General features: G+C 38.9%; 1 protein-coding gene across 9 annotated transcripts in view; it reads left to right on the forward strand.

Annotated features, from left to right (window-relative positions):
- Ctnnd2 (catenin delta 2) overlaps positions 1 to 26,439 on the forward strand; it is an 849,641-nt gene that overhangs the window by 136,519 nt on the left and 686,683 nt on the right. For all 9 annotated transcript variants that reach the window (XM_078018082.1, XM_078018095.1, XM_078018091.1 and 6 more), the window contains exon 2: positions 10,154 to 10,290. In XM_078018082.1, coding sequence (XP_077874208.1) covers positions 10,154 to 10,290 — 137 coding nt within the window. The remainder of the gene's footprint in view (positions 1 to 10,153; positions 10,291 to 26,439) is intronic.

Here is a 26,439-nt window from a genome sequence, read left to right on the forward strand (position 1 = left end):
GAAAATTAATCTGATGATCTGGACATTCCCATTATAAATATCGACGTAGCTATGATTGTCACAAATTTAAATGCTTTGGCTACTTTAATTTTGTGTATATATTGCCCAGACTCATAGATTTGAATATATCTGTTATACAAACCTGAGCAGATTCATAGGACACTTATATATCAATCAGTATTGTAAGTGTAACATTTTTTGGCATTTTTGAATTATAAATCTTTCATTTGTTCAATAAACATTAATGACAGTAGCTCCTTACTAGGCACTATTTTAAGCACTGGTGTCATAAATATGAATTAGTAAGTGCATATAATCCTATCAGCTAGGGAGGCTGAGCTAGGAGAATCACAGGTTCAAAGCCAGCCTCAGCAACTTAGTGAGGCCCTAAGCAACTTAGTGAGGCCCTAAGTAACTTAGTGAGATCCTGTGTCAAAATAAAAAACAACAAGGGCTGGGATGTCTTTTAGGGGTTAATTTCCCTTGGGCTCATTCCCTAGAGCCAATGTGTGTGTGTGTGTGTGTGTGTGTGTGTGTGTGTATGAATGAAACAAAGTTTCTGTGCTCAAAGAATTCATGACCTAATTGGGAACTGTAAAATGCAAATTTATGATGTTTCCATAAATTTCTGTATATCATTGATTTAATAACACTTTTAGTTGCAAGTGACAGAAAATCCATCCCAAATAGCTTGGAGGAAAAGGGGACCACAGTCATATCAAGAAGCATTCTGTTTTCAAAAACATTAAAGATTTTCTTTTTAAATCCCAGAAGAGGTCAGACCATTACTGCTCATGGTGATAAATGCAGTGCCTGGGGAAGGTTCCCACTGTCAAGGTAGTGGTGAGGAGCAGGTGATTCATGGTGTCTAGACTTGTCCAGAGGGCTGCAGAGAGGAAGAAATGTGTGGGCGGGACGGGGAAGGAGAAGGTGGAAGGGGGTTGTCACTTCACAGTTCTGGGAGTGATAAAGGCGTGGTGGAGGAGAAGCCTGCATGTGAATGCAGTTCAGTGAGATGTACTGGGAGCCACAGGAAACTGGTATATCCATAGCATAAGTTGTGTGCTGGGCAGGGAAGGCAGGGATGTGGATCTTGAGAATGGAGAATTAAGCATGGGCCATGGAACATGGGCGTGGAACAGCCTCCTCCGTGGTGCAAAGGAGACCAGACTTCATCCTCTGTGGCAATGGTTTCCAAACTGTTTTCCTTCCATCAATTGAAGGGTTTAACTTTCCACTGGGAATGCTAATGCAAATGATTAAGACAGAGTTGGAAATGTGGTGCATCTCATGCTGTAATGCTTCCTATTGCATGACTGTTTTTTTTTTTTTTTTCCCAGTTAAAATATGTCGTTGAGTATCACTGGGTCATGATCTAAGATACATTTTCTGTCTCAAAGTTTGGAAGCCTCTGGTCTAGGTACTGATGACCACTGAAATAAATTTAGAAAAACAGATGTCATGTTCAGGTTTTGGGTAAAGAAGATTGAGGCTCCCAATAGAGAGTGTGGAGAATTGTCTGATGGAAGCACAGATGCAGGAAAGTGGGCAGGTTAGGAAGATTTTGCAAGTGCCCTGGTAAGAGACGAAGAACCATGTTGAATTTGGTGCCTTTTGTGGTGCTGTCTGGGAGCCATGTATAATTAGACCTATGTGGACATCAGGTGTGAGGTCTCCTTTAGCAGTAAGCATATGAGACATAATTTGCACATCCAGTCTCAGCTGTGCAAGGCCTTGCAAAGACAAATGTAGATGAGGTTCAGTGACAGGAAACAGGTATGGACTCCTCGGACACTCGTTGTTTTGGTCCACTGGGATTCCACAGTTGTGAGAATGTCTCGTGTCATATGTTAATAATATATTTGTTTAAAAAAATGGTTATTTTCTAAAATTAACAAGTTTAAGTTCAAGATCATTAACAAATTCAAGGTCCTCACTGGAGGTGTGCTGTTGGGGAATGCATCTGGTGCCCTCATCCCCTTGCTCTTCTCTCTCTGCTTCCTGGCTGCCGTGAGCTAAGCAGCTTTCTTCCTCCAGGCCCTTATGCCATGATGGCCTGCTTCACCTCTGGCCCAGAATCATGGAGCCAGCTGACCATGGGCCGAGAACTCGGAAGCTATGAGCTAAAATGAATCTTTCCTCCTCTAAATTACTCTTGTCGGGTTTCGGTCACAGTGATGAAGAGCTGACTAACAAACCCTCTGCACTTCCACCCACAGTCATTCCACTAAATGGAATTCTGTCTTCTTCCATCTCTTCCCTCCTGAGATTCTGTGGGAACCCTGATTGCAGTTGAGGACCAGTCCTCTGTCACCATCAGAACCTTCTCTGTTGGCTGGCTTTGCTTCACCCTGGTGTTGGTCTGTTATCGCCTGTTATAAGCTTGTCTGGAACAGAGGTCAGGGGTCAGGGGTATCGGCCACCCATCCTCATCTACTGGGCTTGTTTTCTGAAAGAAGCACCTTTTGTCGACATATGTATGCTAAGACTGGATGGAAATGTTTGTTACCTCTGGAAACAGGCCTGGGAGACACTCAGAAGGGAGAGCCAAAGGAAGACAGTCTCCTATCCTCACTGATCTCATCCTGCTCCATTTGTGCTGCTCACGGTCTCTCCCACGTGTGAGCAATGGCATTACATCTTGCTCTCTGGCATCTTCCACAAAAGCTTCTTTATACCTTCAAACTAATTCAGGTCACTAAGAATAATAATCCAGGTGGATCTTAAGTCAGATACTCAGGCTGGTCCCATCGTCCTCAATGATGAATAGCCAAGGCAATGACACAGGACAGGCTTGCTGACCCTCTCAGCTTGTTCAGCTGCAACCATTCCCACTCTCTCAACAGCTGGGTGGTACAATCATCCCTTGCCTTTGACTTGAGGGTGAATCTGACATTCAGATCCCAACAACTCTCTACACTTCAGTCCCCTCTTCACTACAGTGACAAATGTCAGCATCTGTGACTCCATGACCCTCACTCCCAACATCTTAGATACTTTTCTCCAGCCCCTGGCTTTGCCTCCCAGTGTGCTTGCAGCTGCTCGTAATAGAGTTGAGGGCTGCTGCTTCCTATCCTTGCATGCTGTGCTCCATTTGGTCTATCAGATTTCTTTTTGTAAGTTTCTAGTTATGTGTATCAAGTCCCAGAAGACTACTTGATTGATGGTTGTACCTGAAAATCCAAATATCAGGGTACACCGTTCTCAGGCAATTGACAGAAGCAAAAGCCTTTCTGAAAAGCACTTTCTTAAGTCAAAATAAATCATTCAAATACCATATAGAGAAATGCTCCTAATGTAAAGCCCATTTTACTTACGTTATATGCTCTAGTAAGCACCCACTATTGATTTTACTCTAATAGTTCATGCATTAACTCAACAAATACTTATTAACTGGCTGCTATATATCAGATGCTGAGCTAGGTGTGGGAAATTGAAGATAGATCAAGACAGATTGAGTTTCTGCCCTAATTGCATTTAGTTTTGACAATGATTTATTATTACGTTATTTGTATTATGACAAGCAGTAATTTCAAATTTCTCTCTTAAAAGTAAGATGTAAGGATGGTTATATTTGTATGTGGACAGAGCAAATCTGAGGGAGAATGATGCTGTGTCTAGTTCTGATAATGACATACTAACTGCAAATAAAGAATTGCAGTTTGGCTGGCCATAGTGATTGCCAAAATGAGGTGTTCCATATTGGTCTTGATGCTGCTTGTTGATACTAAAGCATGTATTCTGTGCATCCTAATATTAATAATATTAATAAAGACATGTTCATTCTTAGTGTTACACAGTGCTTTAAGTGTTACTTGTGGAGCAGAAGAACATTAAAATCAAATATGCTGAAATACACTAAATTCTATCAGATTAAATTACTCAGATTCACATTTGGCTTTTTGGTGACAATATTTGGAGTGTTCTTGCTGAAGATGGTGTAAGGTGACAGTACATTGTGAAAGTGCTGCCTCATCCTGGAAGTAAAGTCAGAGCCTGTCTATTGGGATGGTGGTTTTGTGTTTTGCACATAAGATCCAGGGCAGGGAGGGGCTCCTGCGCAGAAGATCAGAAGATAACTTTGATCCACTTGAGGGAAGGGTGTAAGGTGAGGAGTGGCTGCACACAGGATGTGCTCGTATGGTGTCAGAGGAGTCCAGGAAAGTCACATCAGATGTTTGGGGATTGAAGCTGTCAATTGAAGCTGGAGAGGAAATGTGAGACAATTCACAGAAGCTTTTACCAACTCTAAAGTAGAAGGTAGAGAGACCTGCATGAAGAAAAGGGAAACGGGGAACCAACTCTTGACGAGCAAGCTTGGAAGCATTGGTCTGTATGTTCCCTGGTTCACATCACTATATGGTTTCTGTCTGGTGCATTCAGCTGCCCAGATGTCGGCAGTGAAGGAGAATCACAGGCAGGTGGGTTTGGTTTGAGGGTTTGTAGGCAGGGCCCCCTTCTGGTGTAATTTGGATCTGGAAAAGCTTCATGTGTTCCTAGGTGGTACTATTAGGAGGTGGTGGGATCTTTAGAAGGTTGGTCCTAATGGAAAGTCCTTTGGTCACTGGGGATGCACCTGACCTCTTCATCTTCCTCTTTCGCTTCCTGGCTTATGAGAGGTCAGTTTGCTCTACCATGAACTCTCCACCTGTTCTGTCTGGCACCTCCACCAGAGGCCTAAGACCATTGGGTCCACATAATCTTGGACTAGAACCTCATATTTGTGACCAAAATAAATAAGTCTCTTATAAGATGATTTTTTTTCCAGATATTTCATTATAGGGATTGAAGGTTGACTAACACAGAAAAAAAGGTGCGTGGATTTGGGGTTTGAAATGTGAACAGAGCAACTAAAGAGCTGATTTTTAATGTTAATATTCAATTAAAATTTCTATGGCCACATGTGATGAGGGGGCTGCCACATTGGAAAGTGCAAGTCTAACTAATGAAGTTGCTCCTGAGTCCAACAGAATGCAAAGGATTTGAAGAGTTAGAATTTGAAGCAGGTGGTACCTGTTTGCCTGGGAGGAATAAAGAAACTGGCCTCTGTCATGTCAGAGTATTGGGCCACAGAAGTGACAAAGTGAGAGGAAATTTGAAAGGATAAGAGGTCAGGAACCACAGAGAAGGGATGGGCAGCTCAGTAGGAGCAAAGACCATATCATAACCAAAGGGGCTAATTGTCAAATTGGAGGTGAGGGGGAATCAAGAAATTGTAGCATGTTAAATTGCAGGTGTGTCACTCAGCTGGGTGATGGTGACATGGAACCCATCAGTTATTTTGTGAAGATGGCCATGTATTGATGTCAGAGTCATCGTTGCTAGGCAGAAAGGACTACAGAAGAAGCAACTTAGAGTATTAAAAAAAACAACTTTAGGTTGCTTTCTTTCTGTATGATGGGTAGCAATAAAATATTGAATATCATCCCTGAATTGAGAGGAGCAGTGTTTGGTATTCTAAAACGCAGAGGATATTTAATATGTTACAAAGTATAATGTGAATTTATAGCATCTTACATTTGGGAAAGAAAAGATTGGAGTATTCTTTGGACACCACAACACCTTATTACATTTGATATGAGTTCATACCGAACAGGAGCCTGGGTATGGGGACTACCTGCTTTCCCTGTTATGGTCACTCCGGCCAACTGTTCTGGTTTCTGAGTGCTGCTTCTATGAGAATGGCAGTATCATGGAGGTTTTTAAGGTAGTGCTTTGTTCTCTAGGCTTATTTCATATGAAGGGATGCATCTCTTTTTAAGCCCATTATCACATGTGCTGATTTGAAAAGCAGGAGGTAGGCCTTCTCCTGATACTTTAATTCATTTTGGAATTACACCCTGCTACCATCAGTTACAAGACTCCCATGCTCATGCCCCCCACCCGGGGAATTTAGGAAATGGTACCTGAGAATAACCAGATCTTTCTTGTATTCGCGTAATGTCTGGGATTCCATAGCAAAGTACCAATTAAGCAACACAAATTTATTTTTTACTCTTCTGGCAACCGCAAGTCCAAGATCAAGGTGCCATCTGCTTTGGTTCCTGTGACACCTCTCTTCCCTGGTTGCAAGTGGCACTTTCTTGCTATATCTTCACATGGCCTTGGAACTGTGTGTGCACAGGAGAGCTAGCTTTTTCTCTTCTTATGAGGACACCAGTCCTTGTGGATTAGGGCCCTAGCCTTGTGACCTCATGAAACCTTAATTACTTCTCTAAAGGCCTTGTCTTCAAATACAACCATATGGGGAATTGGAGCTGTATTCAGTGTGTGTTCAGGGGACACAACTCAGTGCACAGTACTGCTCATGCTTATGGGCACAGAGCAGCATGTGTTGGCCCAGAAGTAGTTTTTGTTTTGCTATTTTGTGGACATAGCACTTGATAGTGCCAACTTTTGCCAGAAAAAACAAACCCAAAATTCAGGGCTACTTTTCCCTCACTACTCTGTCCTTTTCTAACGTGGAAAATGGGCCTAAAATATCACTTGTATATTTGCAGATTATAATTCTATTACACAGAAAGACTTTTCACAGAGACATTGTGGGAAGGGTGTGAAGACTTGTGTATAAAGGAATAAATCTGTTTCAAAAAGCCACTGTACTTGTAGGCAGGGATGCATTTTTCTGTATCATGCTGGTAAAGATATGGGAGGATCCAGCTAGTGCTGGGGACAGGTGGGGAAGTGGCTTTGTCATTACACCAAAGGGGCCAGAGGAGTGGGTCAGCCTGGCTGCAGGACCCTGTGTTTTTGCTATGAAAAGTCTGAAAAATCCACACATTCCTTACTTCATTCACTCCGCTTCTGGAAGTTTGTTGAAAATATCAGAGATGCAAAAGTGAGACTAAAAATTACAAAAAGAGCATAAGTAAGTAAATCTTGACCTGTAGAGATTATCAAAATATATGTGTTCATTACATCATTAAACTAGAAAATAATTATTGTTGACACAAGAAATTGTTCATAAGATGTTGCTGAGCAGGAAAATAATTTTTTTTTACAAATATTACATTAGTTCTTCATTATGTAAAAATCTCTATATAGATAAGTTATAGTAGGAAAAAAATAATTACTCAAATCCCCAAGTAAACACACTTATCTGGGATGGCAGCATTGTTGATGGTTGTTCCTCCTCTATTTGTTTCTTCTTTTTGCTTCGGAGCTTTGGTAATTCCCTGGGTTTAACACCGTTTAAAAACTCATTTTTAGTGGATTAGTTCTGATTAAGACTAAAGTACTTGGCCATATTAACGCAAAATCCAGAGACTTAAAGGTCTTTATGTATACTTTCCATGTGGTGATCCCGGGCTGAGTTGCAGCAGGTCTTTTCATATCTCATCCATCTCTTCTTTTGCTGGGAGCCAAGAAGATGGGAGTGGAAGTTGACAGTCTTTGTCATCCAGGCACAGCAGTGACCAGTGCTGAGGTGAAGTCTGGATAATAAGCCATGGACATTATTCCAAGTCATTTGCAGATAGAGGTGGTGGCTGCCTTAGGTAGCAGTAGCTCTGGGTGGTGGGATAAGACCTAAGGCTTCACTCCTTTCTATAGAACAACAGAAGGGGGCAGACAGGCCCACACTTCCCTTGAACACGTGCTTCAAGTTGTCAATTGCCTAAGGACAAAATGAGATTGGTGCCTATTAAATCCCATATTTTATCATAAGAGACCACTGTCATTCTTTTAAGAGTGATATTCTGTAAAATTTAGGTGGTAGACTAGCATTTAGGGGGTCATAAAGGTTCGAAAGGAAGTAGGCATTTAAAAAAAAACAACTCTAAAACAGGAATGAAAGGGGAGAACACATGAGTTCTAGACCACTTATGTTTCTTAATAAATTTAAGACCTCAGACATTTTCTCTGTCAGAAAATGTGTTAATAATAATACTAGCCCAGGACCTGAATTAACATGGGCCAAATGAAGTTCAGAGAACATAAGAATTAGAATAATAATTTAAAACGTGAGATTCCCTTCTCAGAGAAAGCTCTCCTGTGTGGGGTCCCCTCTGGAAGCATCATAGTACATCATAGTCAGGGTGGATCTTGGTAACCGGAGTTGACCAAGCACCCAGAGCTGCCGTTTTCCTTCTTTCTGAATTTCCACCTTGCACCTCTTTCCATCTCCCAACTTCTCTTAGGTGACAGATCCTGGGTCTCAGTTACTTCAACTGGCACAGTGTATATTGATGTACCTGTGTTCTACATAGTAATGAGATTTGATCAGCTAAAAAAACACGTCAGAAACAATGAAAATGCATAGGTATTCTTTACTGTGCTCTTCCCAACCCCACCACCAAAATTACTTAAGTCTCTTTCTTTCCTCCTGTCAGTTTCCATCCCCTCAAGTATTTTGAACATTTTAAGCAAGTTTGCATTTTGCCAAATCATATTTGATCTGATCTGCACTCTTTACTCAAATTCTGTTTTGTTAATATTGGTAACTAAAAATCTCTCCAAGATTAATTTCTCCAATGTTATTCCAATCGCCTGTAGTGAAATCATAGTAAGTTGCTTCAAAACATAAAAGCAAATCAAAAGATAGTTGGAAGGTTCAATTAAAAAAAATTGAATGGCACTTTTTTATTCTGTGTTTTAAGATAAGTTGTGTAATTGGGCTTTTAAAGGTTTGCATAAATCTGTTATTAGATAAATGTAGCTAGTAACACAGGGAAAGGGCTACTCTGAAAAATCTGTCACTTGGTGCAAAATGATACTTAGTTATACTATAATAGGGAATATGCTTTGCTATCTTGCCACACTGGTCTCTAGGGGCCAGTAGCAGGTGTAGGCATGAAATTGACTCTTATTTACTCCTAGCCTTTTCTTGAGATGGGTTTTTTGTAATGCCTTGGTAAAGATGGCCCTCAGTTAATGATTGGTTTCTCTGTTGGTGGTCATTACTAGATGATATATGTTTGTCTTAGTCCTTTCAGTCTGCTCTTAAAAAACACCTTATATGCCTGGCATGGTGGCACATATCAGTAATCCCAGTGGCTTGGGAGGCTGAGACAGGAGGATCACAAGATCACAGCCAACCTCAGAAACATGGCAAGACCCTGTCTCAAAATTTAAAAAATAAATAAATAGGGCTGAGGATGTGGCTTATTGGTTGAGCACCCCTGGGTTTAAACTCTGGTACCAAAAACAAATAAAGAAACAAAAAAAGTGTTATTTCTCACATTTCTAGGGACTAAGTCCAAGATGAAGGCCCTCGAGGGTTCCTGGCAGGGGCCTGTTTCCTGGTTCATCCTTGGGGCCCCTCACTGTGTTCTCTCAATGTGGGTGGGGCAAAGAGTCCTTCCTAGGCATCTTGTATAAAGGCCTAAACCCTGTTCATGAGAGCTCTGCTTCCATGACTAATCACCTTCCAAAGGCCCTAACTCCCAACCCCACCAACCTTGGGAGTTAGATCAGTACATGAACTGGTTGGGCGTTGTGGCCATCCAGACTACACCAGTCTCATTTGTGTGAGAAAGAAAACTTGCTTTTTAACCTGCACATGTGTATCCCTTTATGCACTGGGGTTAGTGTGATTTGAGTTTCTTCTCCCCACCCCATAAATAAAATGGGAAAATAAAATAAAAATAAAGTGTGGAAAGTGGGCCTTTCCTGTTTTGGAGTCAGGGCTAGGTACATGTCTATGGGATCCACTAGTTACTGACTGGATTTCACAATACCCACAAAGCTTTTTATGTTATTTCTATTATTGGTGATTATGGACTATTTATATGGGATCATCTCCTTACAATAGGCACACTTGAGTTGCAAATATACCAATAGGACAGAGTAATAAATTTGCCTAAAACATAAATTTGCAGTTACAGGAGCTTCTTAGACTCATGGTTTCTTCATCTCCTTTCTCTTCCTTCCTTAGACTGTTGCTTGTTTCTTCCCCCTCTGCCCTTTCTTCCCCCACTGATCTCAGAGATAGGACACAAAGGCATGTTGGGCCATTGCAGATTTGCTTGGGGTGGACATAACGTGGGGGCTGTGCTGTTTCCTCCTAGGGTTTCCTCCTCTACAGTCGCGCCATGTTCTGCCTGCAGTGTGTAAGCTTCCTCATTCCCACCTGTGCTCTGGGGCCGTCTGATGGGTATGTCCCTTGGAGTGACCATGTCCAGTTTCCTGAGCCTGCCTGTCCTTTGCATTGCAGGAGCTATGCCTGTCCCAGACCAGCCTTCGTCAGCCTCTGAGAAGACCAGCTCCCTGAGCCCTGGCTTAAACACCTCCAATGGGGACGGCTCTGAAACGGAAACCACCTCTGCCATCCTCGCCTCCGTCAAAGAACAGGTAGGAACATTCCATTTTTATGAGATCTGCATATGTAGGGGGACATTGAAAAGTTGGCTTTCCAGATGACAATGATGATTATATTGTTATAAGAGAAACTTAATTTCCTAGGAGAATATTGGTATTCCTCATGTAAGTAAAATATGGTTATTGCCAGATGTGGTGGGACACACCTAAAATTCCAGCAGCTTGGGAGTCTGAGGCAGGAGAATGGCCAATTTGAGGCCAGCCTTAGCAACTTAGTGAAAGCCTGTCTCAAAATAAAAACTAAAACGAATTGGAAATGTGTTCAGTGGTATAGTGCCTCAGGATTTAATCCTTAGTACAAAAAAAAATTAGTTAAAATTGCTTTTGTTTCTAATTTCATGATATAGGCATATTTCCTTGAAAAATATTCTAGTGGAAAAGAACTTTCTTGTAGGAAAAGGTTGGGAAGATTTGTTGATTAACCTGATATTTAATGTCATTAAACACTTGACACCAAATAGTTGGTCTTTACAAAATATAAACTCTAATAAATTGCCCACATATATCCAGGAGGCAAAAATTTAATATATATTGACTGTGAATGAATGTTACATGAGATCAAGGAAAACTAGTCTTCCCAGTATTTCTGACGTGGATCTGGAAAGACACATTCCAGAACTTTCACTCTCAAAGTAATCAAAATCCTCCTTTTTTACTTTGCCATAAAAATGGTAAATAAAATCTGCATCTTAGGTTTAAAAGAAATAATTTTATGACAGTCATATGTTTCTTGTCAATAAAAAGAGGTGAATGATTAAAGAAGGCCAGATGATCACATTTTTAAAAAATTTCCTTCTGAGCATATGCTAGAAGATAAATCAGTATTCCTAAATGTTTAAAAATTTCAATTAACATACTTATTTATGGGATTCAATATTATATTTTGGAACACGTATTATATAATCTATAATGATCAAATCAGGATAATTAGCATTTCCATCCACCATTATCATTTCTATGTGTTGGGAACCTTCAAATTCTTCTCTGGTTATTGTGGAATGCAGAATAAATTGTTATAGACTATGGTTACCCTGCTATGACGTGGAACACTGGAACCAGTTCCCCAATCTAGCTGTATACATGGGGACTCATTATCCAACTTGCCCCTATCCCTACTCCCCCTTTCTTCCTAAGCTCTAGAGTCATCTCTTCTACTCTCTACTGTGTCCGGGTTATTTTATTCAGTGATGCTATTTTATTCAGTGAATTTGTGACAGCAATGGGCAGAGTGACATGACCTGGCCATCTCCGGGAAGAAGGCCACAGAGCATAGCTGTAACTGGGGCCATGAAGGACAGGGGCTGTGTCAAGGAGAAGGGCTCTTCAGCACATACGTTCCGTTTAGGAAGTGGGAACTGATCAGCTGAGGGTAGGAAACCACCTGAATGCCAAGCTGTCAAGAGAGAACCGAAAGGATCAACGATGCTCTCAAAGGGGTGCCCCCCATTCAGGAAGTCTGCAGCTAGGTGGGTCCAGAAGGGGAGATAGATTGGACTTTCCAGTTCAGGGAAATGAAAAGCAATCAGGATCTACAGTGAGGATCAGGCTGTACGGCTTGAGCAGTTTTCAAAAGACCACTCTTGAGGTTTCTGATTGTATTTAAGGAGTAATAGAAAAGGGGCCAGGGGCCAGGCCTTTAGCTCAGTGGTTGGGCGCTTGCCTTGAATGCGTGAGGCTCTGAGTTCCTTTCCTCCTCATCACCACATACAAAAATAAAGAAAATAAGGATATTGCGTCCAACTACAGCTAAAAAACAATATTGAAAAAGAAAAAGAGGCAAAGAGGGGCTTCCCACCACCCTCCAAATTCAAGATACTACTTCTTTATAATTGAGTTACATCATGGTTTCTCAGCCTGGCATGACCTGGAAGTCCTGCTAGGCCACTGACTTTGGTGTTGTTGTAATGCATAAAACAGGAGGGATAATTCTAACAAGAAAATTCCAAGACCTGTCTGAGGAACATTTCATCAAATGTAACATTTTATCATATGTAACTCAATAAATGACACATGCCATGTTCTTGCATGGAAAGTCTTGATGTCTTCACAGTATTGCTTTCCCAAATTAATCTAAAGATTTTAAACCATTGTAATCAGCATGTGTGGCTGGTTGTTCATTTCTTTAGTAAGTTAGATCAAACTAGTATTTTTGAAGATCATACAGAAGAATAGTTTTTGAGGGTTCAAGGAAAACTGATGGGATTTACCTTATAAAACATCCTAATCGCAGAAGTATTCAGTTTGCCAGAAACAGAAAGATTGATCCTTGGAGGACTAAATGGAGAGCACAGAACAGATTCAAATACAAGTGGGGGCTTACTTCATTTAAAGTTTGCATTTCTTTTCAGCACACAGCAGTGGTTTAAATGGCATTAGCTAAACGGGCTCAACATCTGGAAGAAAAGTTGTTAAATCACAACCCGTGTAGACATAAACCTCAAAAGGAAGCCTCGCCATTATAAAAATGCTTTGAAGAATCATTGGGGAAATGCATAAATTAATGGCAGAGAGGTTTTGAATACTTCAGGAAGCTTGAAGCCATCTATAAATGGTAGATGCATACTGCAGTGTGTATAATAGTGATAGTAGCAAGACAAAATTAAACAAAAGAGTAGAAATATAAGCCTAGAAAGAATACAGGCCATGTGCATGTTGCTAAAATTAATGAGACTTCATGAAGTTGATGAGAAATAAAAAGAATAGGTATCTAGGCAGAGGATATGAGCATGGGTTTATAGAAGAAAACAAGAAATGGATACATGGAAATGATTTTTTCACTTGAATATTTTCATTAGGACATTAAATTTTAAGTGAAACTATTTCTTTTTTAATCCACCATGTGGACATTTTTTTTTAAATAGTATTATGGTGTTTGCTACAAAGGTTTAGGGAAACACAGATTCTTTCCATTCCAAATGAGAATGTGAATTCCTTTAATGATCCCTGTCTGTGAGTTGACATTTTAAGTGCCTAGTAACAGCCTTTCGTCTGGTCATGCTTGGATGATTGTTCTATAGAAATAGGTGACTTAGGACACAAGTTGTTTTTTTTTTTTTAATCTATCTGGACATTTATATAAATATTTGTTTGGGATAGCCAAAACAAAACAAAACAAAACAAAACAAAACCTTAAGAATATTTCTTGGTGAAAAGTTGAAATAATGATAAATCCTTTCTAGAAAATATCATGTAGTTAACAATTAAAATAGTTGGGGATATATGTCTAGCATTTTGAGGAAAATTCATGAGAACTGCAGAAAAGAAATGACATAGGATGATATTAGCCTGTGTTTTAGAAACAAAATAGCAAATTTTTCTATGTGTTTATGATCATCTAGAAAAGTTAAAAAGAAACCAAACTATTCGTGTTGATTTTGCTTTTGTTTACAATTCTAGAGAGGCAGGAATGGAATGGAGGGAGTTATGGAGGATGGAGAAGAGAATCAAAAGCGGGGAAGAGAATTGGTGGCTGGAATAAACTTCGGCTAGTAGGAATTTCTCCGTCAGCTCAAATAGTGGGGTTGATTTGAATTCTGAGAACTTACACAAAGTGCTCTAGGCAAAGCTTCATGTCTGCAAATAAAAAGGCATTTCAGAATTCCCCCCTTCTCCCCTTTTTTGTTGGTAGTGGTAGGGAGGAGCCCAAGCTGGGCAAGTGCTCTATAACCAAGCTACTCCCATAACCCTCCAAAGTTCTGACATGAACTTAATAAAACCTTTGGAGACTTTTTTTTTTCCCCTAAGCAATTCAAAAGTTCATTGCTTCTGGGCAGTAAAGCTGAGACTCTTTGTGGCAGACAACTAATCTGAGAAGGAATGAAAATCTGTTCTGGGATCTTGAAATAGAGCAACTTGAAGATTCCCCATGGAAGGCTTGGAGCCAGGTCCTCTGCACAGCATCTGCAGGTGTGAAACCAGAAATTTACAAGTAGTAAATCCCCTGCACTCTCTTAGGGTGCCCTGACACAAACAAATCAGGTTCTCCTTCACTGGGGATATTTGTCCTAAGTCATTCTAACTAAGGTTTCCTTCTTCTCTTAACCCCAAGTATAAACTATTGTCAACGGAGTTAAAGCTCAGTTAAAGATGTTTCTGGGGAAGCTGAGATCAGGGAAAACTTACTTTAAAAGTGAATGCCTTCTATGATTCTTTATAATTATATGCACATCAATCTTTAAACCTATTGGCTTATGGAATATAGTTTTGTTCTGCTCTTTTGAGTACTCGAGAAAATTAACCTTCAAGAGTAGAAATCCCACTTGTTTACTTAGGAAATTTCAAGTGAGAAATTTTATGATATCAAATGATGTATTACTCTAGTCCTGTCTCCATGGAAGTCACCTCTACAGGAAAGAAGCCATTCTTCCATGTAGCAGGCACATTCTGAGCTCTCGTGTAAGAAGGTGAAAAGTGACATACCTTGTTCACTTATTCAGTAAACATACTTATCATTTTATACGGGAGGATGCAGTAAGAGCAACACACATGCAAAGAAAACCCAGTCTGGTAGAGTTCACTGGAGCAAGTTGTTAATGAGACTAAACACACAGTCTTAGGCAGGGAGCTAACACTGCATGGAAATAGATTCTAGTTCACAGCTGTGGCCAAAACGGAAGTTATGACATGCAATTTGTGCCCCATGATGGCATGACAGATGTGTCTGTAGGCTGAGCTCTTGAACACCTCAGTCCTGGATTGCTCAATGAAATGTGTTCATTGATTTTTCTCTTTGTTCTAATTTCCTTCTTGATTGCTGTTTAACTGGTGGGTTTCACACTTTTACATTAACTTAAATGAAGACATAATGTATGCACAGCACTCTTTGGTAATTTTCTCTGTTTCAGACACACCTGCCTCATTTCCAGCAGTTATCAAGCCTCTTATCCTCTGGGGTTTTAAGAGAGAGGCCCCTCATCCCTATTTTCTCCCCTATAATCGAGTGTCCCACACCAGAAGAGGAAGCAAAGGAGGATGGACACTGGACATATAATGACTCCTCTTGGATAATTTGGAAAAACTGTACAGGGGTATTTAATAGCATTTCTTACAACAAAAAGCCAAAGATAGCTTTGTGGTTAAAGACTTGGGAAGGGTCAGAAATTCCTTTTTGCCATGGGTGCTATGCTTATGAGGATGACTGTGACCCATGAAATCAGATATTAATGATGTTTGAGAGAGGCACAATTTTAAAAGAAAAGTTCCTGAGTCCGTGAAGTACAGAAGTGGAAATGAGGACAGGTCATCCCTTTCAGCAGAACTGAGCAGAAATACAGGAATGAGATGCAGATGAGCTGTGGCGTGTGCAGGAACAGAACCGTGTGGTGTGTCTCTTCTGCTGTCTTCCAGCAGGCCCAGTCGGCCTGTCTTGAGTTCAGATGTCTGCAGTATGCAGAGAGCTGGACCAAGCCCAAGTAGAGAGGGAGGGGTGCATTGGAGATGGGGGACATGAGATAGTGATTGTAGTGCTGGGCATTCGAATTTGTGCCAAGGGAAAGCAGGTGACTGACAGAGGAATTGCAGGGTCAAGTGATTCACAGTCAGAGCAAACATGCATGAATGCTGTCAGCCTGAAACAGAAGTGCATTTTCAGGGATGCTTAAAACCAAGAATTCGGGAGTATGTATTGATAAAAGCCAAGACTTAAGACTCCAAGAAGTAAGGAAATGAAAAGAAGGAAAAGAGAGAGAGCATGATGGCTAGGTCACCTCAGAGAGACTGTGTGAGGATGCAAAGAGGTGAAGAAACGAGGAGAAAGTTAACAGACACCGGAACGAGGAGGCTCAGCAGCAACAGTTCAGAGCACCTGCCAGTAGAGGAACAGGGAGGCTGGAGGTAGCTTCCTGCCTGGGAGAAGCACAGAAATGTTTGCTTGAGACTCACCTGAGGCTGCTCTTCATATGTCTTAATGAAGACAGGGTCTCACTGAGTTGCTTAGTGTCTTGCTTTTCCTGAGGCTGGCTTTAAACTCTGGATCCTCCTGCCTCAGCCTCCTGAGCCACTGGGATTACAGGCATGTTCCATGATGCCTGGCCATTTATCTTCATTTAAAAAAAATTTTTATATTGGTCTATCTCTTAGATAATACTTTATATTAAACTCTGCTATATAAAACTGGTCATTGTATTTTATTTTAAACAAATCCTAGTGCTGTTTTACTCTTAGCAAAATTATGAGTTCCCTGAAAATATACTTCTGTTCCAAACTAATATTTCTTTCCCTTTAATTTAGCCAGTATTTCATTGGTGATCACATGCTTCCAAAAATTAGCATGCAAAGGGTTTTCTTTATAAGCTAGAGAAATTACTGGGACATTTTTAGAATCTTTAGAGCTCATCAATATTTGTAAACTTTTATGGCTCAGATAAATGCTTTAAAAACAATTCTACTAGCCACGTGCAGTTAACTATGAATAGAAGACAGAGAGAGTTTCAAGGTCAGTAGCAGTCTATGTACATGTGTCATCACCCCACACTTATTCAGTAGCATTTTTCCTGTCACTTGCTGCCACAGGTGATTCACAGATTTGGGGTTCACCTTCAAGTACTATTGAGGATTTTATAATACAGAACAAACATAAGTAAAAACTTTTAAAACATAGAAAAATTCTAGGCAGAATTTTAAGAAAATTGGCTATCTGTATATTCCCAAACTTCAAATGATTCATACAGAAGGAAAAAAAACAAACACTCTTTGAAATTGTGAGTATACATTACCCCAGATGCTCTTTTCCTACACTGACTTTTCTTGTTTCATCAATTCTACAAGCATTGTAAATAACATTCCTGGTTTTAGCAGAATTTTAAAATATCATTATTGAGGGCATTGATGGTTTATAGATGGTAAACAAAAATAGTAGTTTTCTTGCTCTTAATCAGTTTGCTATTCTATTTGCTATGAGAAGAAGTAGGAATGAAGGCACCCCTCCACCCGCCATTGGGAAGACCATGGCACTGAGTGCGTATATCAGTTATATGAAGGCACTCACGAAAAGAGCACGTTAAAAATCCATCTCATGTAAGCTGTAAAGAAAACTTGATCTTGTACATCAACTCATGCCATGATCTCATGCTTTTGTTTTTATTTAGTGTCTGCGTTTGTAATCTTAAAGTATCTTGGCTCTGTAGAACAAGAATACTATTTGGAAGGAGCACATTATAAAATACTGTCTTGATTAATATTCTTCCAGTGCCCTATATCATTGCAAAATCTTTCAACATTATTACCGTTGCTATATTTTACAACAGTAGCTTTGATAACACACATGGAGTATGACCTATACCTATTAAGTTCCAAACAGTATTTTAGAAAATCATGTTATAAAAGTAATGACAGAATTATCATCCATGAAAAATAAAAGGAAATTAAAACACCTTTGGGAAAGGTTAAGAAGACAAGAGGATTATCTGCAAAGACCAGTGAACTTTAGATTCATTTTGTCAGAAAAGATAAGAATTATACATAATGTGGTGTTACCTGTTAACTGCTTCCACATGTTAAAATTAAAATGAGGGTCCCTTGATGGCTAATTTTTAAATTTATTTCTTGTTTCAACTCACGTATGGATTGAGAATGAAAAATAATTAAAAGTAGGTTTCCCTCCCTAATTTTCAATGCTAGACATCAGTTGCATTATGAGAAGTGATTGTTTTGAGATGTGGATTGAAATGTGGAGGCCCAGGTCAGGAATCTGAGGACTGGGTCATGGAAGCTGGTGGTTTCTCACATGGATGAGAGAGAACTGCACCACCCCACCCGCTGGCTCAGAAAGCCTATGAGAGCTGTGGAAGATGGTGGGCTTGTGTGCCCAGTTCTGGAACCCCACATGGGAAGGGAATAGTGGTCAGGAGGCATCGGAATGATGGATTGAAGTACTTTGGTCTCCTTGTTGACTTTGTTCATTAGAGAAATGATGATCAAAGCTAGAAATCAAAGAGAAACAAGGGTAATAAACTAATATTACAATCTTGGGAGTCAATGGTAAGGGTTCCAGTTATAGGAAACTAATTCCCAAAATGGGGATATACCCTTTACCCCTCCCCGCTGCCAACCCAATGCTCCCTTTTGACTTCTTCCTAAAACATAATTTTTTTTTCTGAAAAATCTCAGAATATAAGTCTTCTCATGACACTGTATACTCATATTTTTGAAAACCTTACACTCTATTTTAAGAATTAACCCATTTGATTGCCTTCCACTCTGTTATCTTTAAAAGTGTTACTATTATACGACTCTAGAGGTTATGATGTGGAGAGAAAAAGTAGACTCAGCTCTTACATCGAAATGAGAAGATGAGGGTTTACCAGTGGGGTTAGTACTGTGATATTATAGTGCATCTCTGCATCTATTTCTCATTAGAATTCATTGTTAAATATGCGTAAGTGAAATCATATTAAATTTCTTAAAAGTAATGTTTTAGTAATTTAAAAAAAAATTTCTATTGGAAAGGTAATCCATGAATATTGTGGAAAAATTGAAACAGCAGAAAGAATAAAAGGTAAATTTTATTTGGGAATGATCTGAGCTATTTACAAATATTTATGAGTATTTCCTTCCAGGATTTTAATGTAAATATATGATTATTTGGGTACAATAATTATTTATTTACAATGAGTTATTTACAATAAATAAATATATGATTATTTGGGTACAATATTTATCTATTTACAATGATTTATTTATAATAAATAAATATATGATTTATTTGAGTACAATATTTAACATTATATCAGTAATATTTTCTCATCACTGTCTTATTTTGAACATTGTCTAATGAATATATATATAATATAGATTCCCATAAGTTATTTAATATATTGATTTGATTTAACTTTTCTACCTTTGTTGATATCTTAAGTTGGTTCCATTTTCCTAGTATGAACAAAAATGACATGTCATAGTTCCTTGTACATAAATCATTGGGTCTACTTTGACAGAGGCTGCCTAGAGCAAAGTTTTGAAAAAGAGTTTAATGATCCTTACAAACTCACTGGGAAAATATGTCATAATTAATTACTGATAAGGGCCTGAGGCAGGACAACAAAGCAGGGCATTTGGAGTATAATAGTCAATGTTGTGAGCAGGTTCTACACAGAGTAAGAAATTAATAGAATGTTGTAGGGAGAAAATAGAGAAAATGAAATGTTCTTTATTCAGAGAAACTTACCCAGATTATTACAAATTTGGATCTTTTATATTTCCAATGAAATATGATCAGTTGCATGTAAAAAATGCCACTATGAAGCCCACTCTTCCATGTGATTAATATGAATCAATAAAAGTGCAGTGGAAATAGTTAAGATTAACACAGGAGTGATCACAGAACAGGAAATAAAGTGAACAGTATATCGAAAATATTTTCAGAAAGTTGTTTTTGTTAAAATTTACATATTTTATACAATATTTGTTAAATATTTCTATAAATTCATGTCAAGTATTTCAAGTGTGAAGTTCTATAATAATTGTTTTTTTAGTAATTATTTTGTTCGATATTTTTATTCATGACCAAAAAAATTAAGACTAAATATATATTCAGTTTACCTACTGACAACCACATAGGAAATTGCTGAAGAACCGAAATAAGGAATTTTATTATTTACTCTGAATTCAGTGCAGTTTCCTCTAGGCTACAACGTTTCATTATTTAGGTATAATAATGGACTTATAATGCGGTGTCTAATATGCTTCCCAAGAGAAACATTTTTCCTGAAGTATATTTTTGGAATCTGAAGGAATTATTAATGAGAATCTGAATAAAAATAATACAAAGAACTTCTACACCTCATTATTAGCTGAGAATGTCTGTGGAGAAGACGTGATGGGAGGCTGGAGACAGCGCTCTGTAGTGGAGCATTCCTGTGGCTGAGTCAGTGGCTTGGACTGCAGTTATCTCAAGCGGGCATCAGTGACATAGGTAAATGTGCCCGGGGCTGCCCATTGATCACGTTCAAGTTGCTGTCAGTCCGCTGCGATCATAGAAGGCAAGCGCAGGTTCATGCCCTGGGCTCTAAATGAGTCTGCTTTGTGGCCTGCTGCCATGGAAAAGTGAAGATCAGCACTCTTCTTTTCTCCTAATGACAAGTTCTGGCTTTCACATTTGCCTCATGGCCTCAGGAAGCAGCTGGACCACTTGCCTAATTACTGTGAGGGAAAAAAAAAAAAAAAAAAACCACTCAATATCAATAAGCCAAATAAAAAAGAATCACTTTTGACAGGTGATCTTCGGCATGTAGATAGACATTGCTAAATAGCTCCATTCACCAAGTCAATAGATTTAGTCATTGGGGATGCATTCTGCAACTTACACATCCTGGAAGATCTGCCGGGTAAAGGAGTTATGCTCAGATTAAAAATTAAAACTACATAAACATCCATCGAGCCTTTTCCACAGTGGTTGTAGGCAATCACAAACAACTCCTCGTAGAATTCCGGCACTGCTGTCTGTTCTGGGAAATAGAACCATGGCATACAAACTCAGGGTGTTTATGGCTTTGAGGTGATGGATATGATTGTAGCCCTATTCCTGGCACCTATGCAAACCATATCCACAGTAGAGGAGAGACCCTCCACCCAAGACGTGAGCTTGGTACTCAGCCCACCTGTTAGTACAGAAAACACTTTCAATAAATAATACTGAGCTCTTTGAGTGCTTGTCCAAGACCTGGAATTGCCTGCTATCGACTTCCTGTCAAAAGCCAGAGAGGCAGTTTATTCTTAAAATTAATAATCTAGGGTATAAATGCTCCATCTTTGGGGAGCTTGGCTCATATTAGGAGCCAGTACCCCAGCCCTCATTGGAATGTCCTCTAAGAATTTGACTTTAGTAAGGCTCTCACACAGTGTGACCACACTTTCCATGGAGATGCAAGTTAAGGAATAACCATGATAGGAGATATTTTGGATTGTGCAGAAGAATGATATTGAAAACCTTTCCTACACTGTTGTCAAGTGACTTAGTATAAATGCATGTTTTTAGTAGTAGGCATGGTGATGTTGTTAACTTGCAACAATATCAACCATACTTTTTTCTGATACATACCTGAGATTACTATTAGTCTAGGGAAGAAGATGTGTCCACGTCTCCCCTGCTTCCTATTGTGTTATCAGAACTGAGCTGGCCAACCAGGAGGAAATGTTCCTTGCATTTGTGTTGAGGGTATTATTTCAGGACAGAACTTTACTGTGTTTTACTACTTTATTTTAGCCCAAAGGTAAATGCTTTGCTCAGTTGTGATAGACATCCTGGCTTAGTTTTCCGTATAAGGTCCCATTTACAGTACTGTGCTGATCATGTCCCCAACCACTTGTTTTAATAGTTGCATTGGGTCTGTATCTCCCATGTGGGATGCTTGCATCTGCTTTCAGAATTGGCCCCTTTATATTGATAAGTCCCAGGCCCCCAAATTTCAATTTCTTCTGTAAACATATTCTTCATTAATAAAATATTGGCCTTTTCCCATTTAAGCTACACTATGTGCCTTGTTTCAGTTAAAAGAAAAACCCCTACCTTTTTGGTACATGAATCTATAACTTTAAACATGCAAAACCCACAAATAAACTGTTATTTTTTCTTTATATGCATTTATGCCAAGTTTATCAAATTTTCTGCCTATCTACTGAGTCTCAGAGCATGCTGGTTAGCTACTGTAGTGCTTATCTTGAATATCCTTTATGGTTGTAGGATTTTAAAATATATCTGTTTTTGATGAAACTCTTGGTGTTTTTAAAATTAAAATCCTCTAATTATCACAGATTTTGAGAGATTTTTTTGGTTGTTGTTGTTGTTTCCTTATTTAACGGTGGTGTGGTTGTGTGATGTATATATACGAGCTCTTTAAAAATGTTAGCTTTTTCATATTTTAGTACAAAAACATTTTGTGTACATTTGTACAGATGACACTAGAACAGATAGGATGCTTACTTTCCTGTAGCTATATACCAGAATAATTTCAGTCTTTTCCACTGATTATTGTAAATAGAATCTGCCTAGAAGAAAATGTTATAAGGATTTCTGTTGAAAATTGAAAGTACTATTTCAGCAAATCCTCCATAATATCCCTGGCTCATATGAGGATTTATTTTTCAACATTTTTTTAGGAGAAAATCCTAAAAAATAGAACTGGTGTCTTAAAACAGCCTATTATTGAAAGCTACTCCACTAAAATGTAAACTACAAATACACTTTTACATCGATGCAGGAAGTGAACAGTTAGCAAAGTGAAGCCTGCAGTATAGGCACACAGCACTGTAGATGAACAGGTGCATTTTGACATTGTGCTGACCCTGGGCCTCATGTTGGCAGATCCTCCTGTTTCAGAATGGCAACAATGTCATTTCTCATCTCTAAGTCTCCCTTATCATTCTCCCTTCCAATCTTGACCCTTTCCTTTAACAGGGTCTAGATTCCTTCGGTTTCTTTAGGTAGGATGGGGAGAGTGGGAGAGGTATCACCATGGTGTACAGGTGCTAGAAGGTGATACCCTCTTACTGTGCAATGAAGACACTCAGGTACCTTGTAAGTGGGCCCTGTGAACAGGCCCTCAGTTTTGTGAGCACATAGCACCCCCAGACCCTCAGCTGATACAGTGCCAACATGTCAGTCTTTCCAGTGAGCCGTGCAGGGTGGAGACTTGGCCTTGGCAGATTTCATGGGGAGCAGAGATGATTTGTCCCATTGCTGTTTAGAAACGGATGGCCTGAAAAAACAGTCATACTGCTAAGCCATACATTTCTAGGCAAAATTTCACACACAATATATACAACCAATTCACTCTTTTCTCCAGGTTATAAAAATTCAGTTCTGATCAACCATTTCTAGTTTTTTATACTTCTAAGTCCTGTGATCCTATGTAACCCAAGGTAACATTTTTTTATTTAAAAAGCAGCTCCCATAATCATACCTATTTTAGTTGTTTCAGTGTATTCAGAGTTGTACAGCCATCACTAAAACATCATTTTGAAATGCTTTTGTCCTCTTAAAAAGAAACCCTTTGTCCATTATCAGTCACTCCTCATTTTCTCCAAGCCCCTCAGGCCTAGACAACCATGGCTATGCCTTCTGTCTCTATAGATGCTCTAATTCTGGTTATTTCATGTACACAAATTTTCAGTATGTGGGTTTTCATGAATGGCTTCTCTCACTCATACTATTTGAAGTTTTGCATCAGGATTTCATTATTTTTGTTGACAAATAATAGCCCATTGTCTAGCAGACCTCATTTCATCGATCCTCTGCTGCTGACCATTTGGGTTGCTTTCACTAGTTAACTGAAGAGAAGTATATTGCAGTGATTATTTGTGGCTGAGTTTTTGTGCAGACACATTTTTATTTCTCAAGGATGAATTCCCATGAATGGAAATACTGGGTTGTGGGATAACTTCAGGTTTACTATTTTGAGGAGCAGCCAAAGTGTTTGGGGAGAGAGACTGTACCTGTGAGGATTCTGATTTCTTCACAGTCTTGCCAACACTTGATACTGATTGTCTTTTTTAATTACCACCATGGTAGAGAGCTACAATACCTGAAATGAACTGCCAGGTCAAAGTCCAAGGACACATGCCAAAAAACCCTATGGCAGAACAATGGTTTTAAATTTTAAAATATTGAAATATTTAACAAACGTTTAGCAAGTGTATTTATTCAGTAGACAAAATAAGTTCCCAGACATGAGTTGTTGTAAGCCCCAGTAGACCTGGAGCAGCACACTGTTGCCTGTAAAGTCAAGAAGCCAAATTATGTATGTCACAGGTGAGACACCAGTGATGTTTGGCTTGCACACTACCAGATTGTCAGGGTAGGCTGTGCGAACTGTCTTCAAACATTGTTAGGCAAAAGAAGCAAAATCTGTTGGAGAGCTGTTTACAACTGAGAAAAGAATTAGGATAAGGAATCAAAATTTAGGGGAGTCGGATTTTGAGTTCACATCAGATATAACTCCTGATTCTAAACTTGGCAACTTTAAGCTGAAAGGAATAATTTAGAAAACCTGGGAAACTCACAGAAATAGTTGGAAGGGCCAAATAGGTTTACAGTCAACATTGTTAGGGATAATGACCATCCAGCAGATCAGCCTTGGGGATGTGTTGAAAAGGTAAAAACCTATTTTCAATGGAAGAAAGATTCTCCAAGATGCTGGTAACTGACAAATTTCGGAAAGTACAAATATGTGTAGTTGGTTGCTACTCTCTTCAGAAAATTGACAATGATCACGGACAGACTTTTGACCAGTGGGTGGCGGAACAGAGATGGACTATGGCTGGTCTAAAATGTTCTGTGGAATACTTCAGCCCTGGTTGTGGGCCAGTGCTGCTGGCTTCCTCTGTTGATTTTGCGTAAGATGCCCCCCCAAATATTTTTCTCTAACAAGGTTAAGAGACTAGAATTAAGACCAGGTGCAGTAGTGCCCCCCTGTAATCCCAGTGGCTCAGGAGGCTGGTAAGTTCAAAGCCAGCCTCAGCCAAAAAAAAAAAAAAAAAAAAAAAAAGCTGGAAATTACTTATTCAGTGGTTGAGTGCCCCTGGGTTCAATCCCTGGTACCGAAAAACAAAACAATAATAACAACAAAAACTAGAATGAGATATAAGATATTTTAAAAACCTCCTGGGATATAAAAGTGTGTACTGTAGAATTACACAAACAAAGCGCTCAGAAACAAAGCACTCACACATTTTAAAAGAAGGAATAGTGAAGTTATGGTCATAGGAATTAAGCAAAGAGAATCTGAATGAATATCTACCAGAGATTCATAGTGTAGTGGAAAGAAGGCTTACCTATATAAATGATCTTCTCCAAGTGAAGTCTGACTTCCAACTTGTTAGTCAACCAAATATATTTATCAGCATCCATCATTAAAAATGAATATGGAAAATTATTTTTAGTATGAATATATTTATATGTGTGTGCGAATGTATATAGTATATGTGTATATATACACATATTTGTACTTGCTTAGTGTATTTTCTCAGTGTCTGAGATTTCCTTGATTTACAAATATTTGACATTTATAAACAGAGCAGTTTTTAGGTTATTAGGTAGCATTAGAAATTACTGTCTCCCTATTGACACACTCCTCCTTCTGTAAGGACCCGAACTAAAACGATTATAGAATCTTTGATAATTAGCGGGGAAGTCACTCAGGCTGAAGTATTTCTTCCAGTTTCAAGGACAAGTTAAATTTTCAGAGCTTCTCTGTGGCATAGTCTAAGCTTATATCTTACTCTGTGCCAGGAGATCTTTATCTTTCTTGAAGATAAAGTATGTCAACTTATTTTAAGTATGAATTCATGAGTGGTTTGGGGGTTTGGGATAATATTCAGCATGGTGGAAAAGGAGATAGATTTAGCAAAGGGAGACTTGATTCAGATTCCTCCAGCATTTTCTTACTGAATGGCCTTTATAATGTAACATTTCTGAAGCTGAGTTTGATTCTATAGTGAAATGAAGATAATCAGATCTGAGTTATAATGGAATAAATACAAATTATAACATAAATATACAAAAATATTAATTTATTAAGATGCTTTTGCAAATCTATGCTTCTTAGTTTATATTAGCTTCATGAATTACTCCTCAAGATTTTTAAACATATATGCAACCTCAAATTTGGGATAAATTCATAAGATCTCAGTGTGAATCTGGGATTGCTTTAATAAACTAGTGTTCAGAATTTTACTTACTGATATTTGATATGTAGTCACATGCCAATGTCTGATATTAAGACATTTGTAGGAAATAAATGAAGGTGGGTTTTATTCTTTATCTTAATATGCTCATAAGGTAGTTTTATGTGACCGAAGGAGAGTGTTTCTAAAAACGTAGGAGCTCAGTGCCAAAGATGACTACAAGAACAACAAGGGCCTGGGGTTTACAGAAACCATGGACCGATCTGGATTCTCATAAATGTGAGATAGGAAGATCTAAGGAGCCTTCATTAAGTCTCAAGGAATTTATCTACTATTGAATTTTACTACAGAAAGTGCTTCTGGGTCCTTTTGGCACACCCTCCTCCTTCTATAAGCTCTGGAAAGGGACTGAGGTAATCCTGGAATACAGAAATTGCTCTTTGCATAGCAGTTACAACTAAGAAAATTGAAATTAACTTCATTGCAAAGGAAGTGATAAATTTC

Source organism: Ictidomys tridecemlineatus, chromosome 1 (assembly GCF_052094955.1).
Source record: "Ictidomys tridecemlineatus isolate mIctTri1 chromosome 1, mIctTri1.hap1, whole genome shotgun sequence".
NCBI classification, from domain to species: Eukaryota; Metazoa; Chordata; class Mammalia; order Rodentia; family Sciuridae; genus Ictidomys; species Ictidomys tridecemlineatus.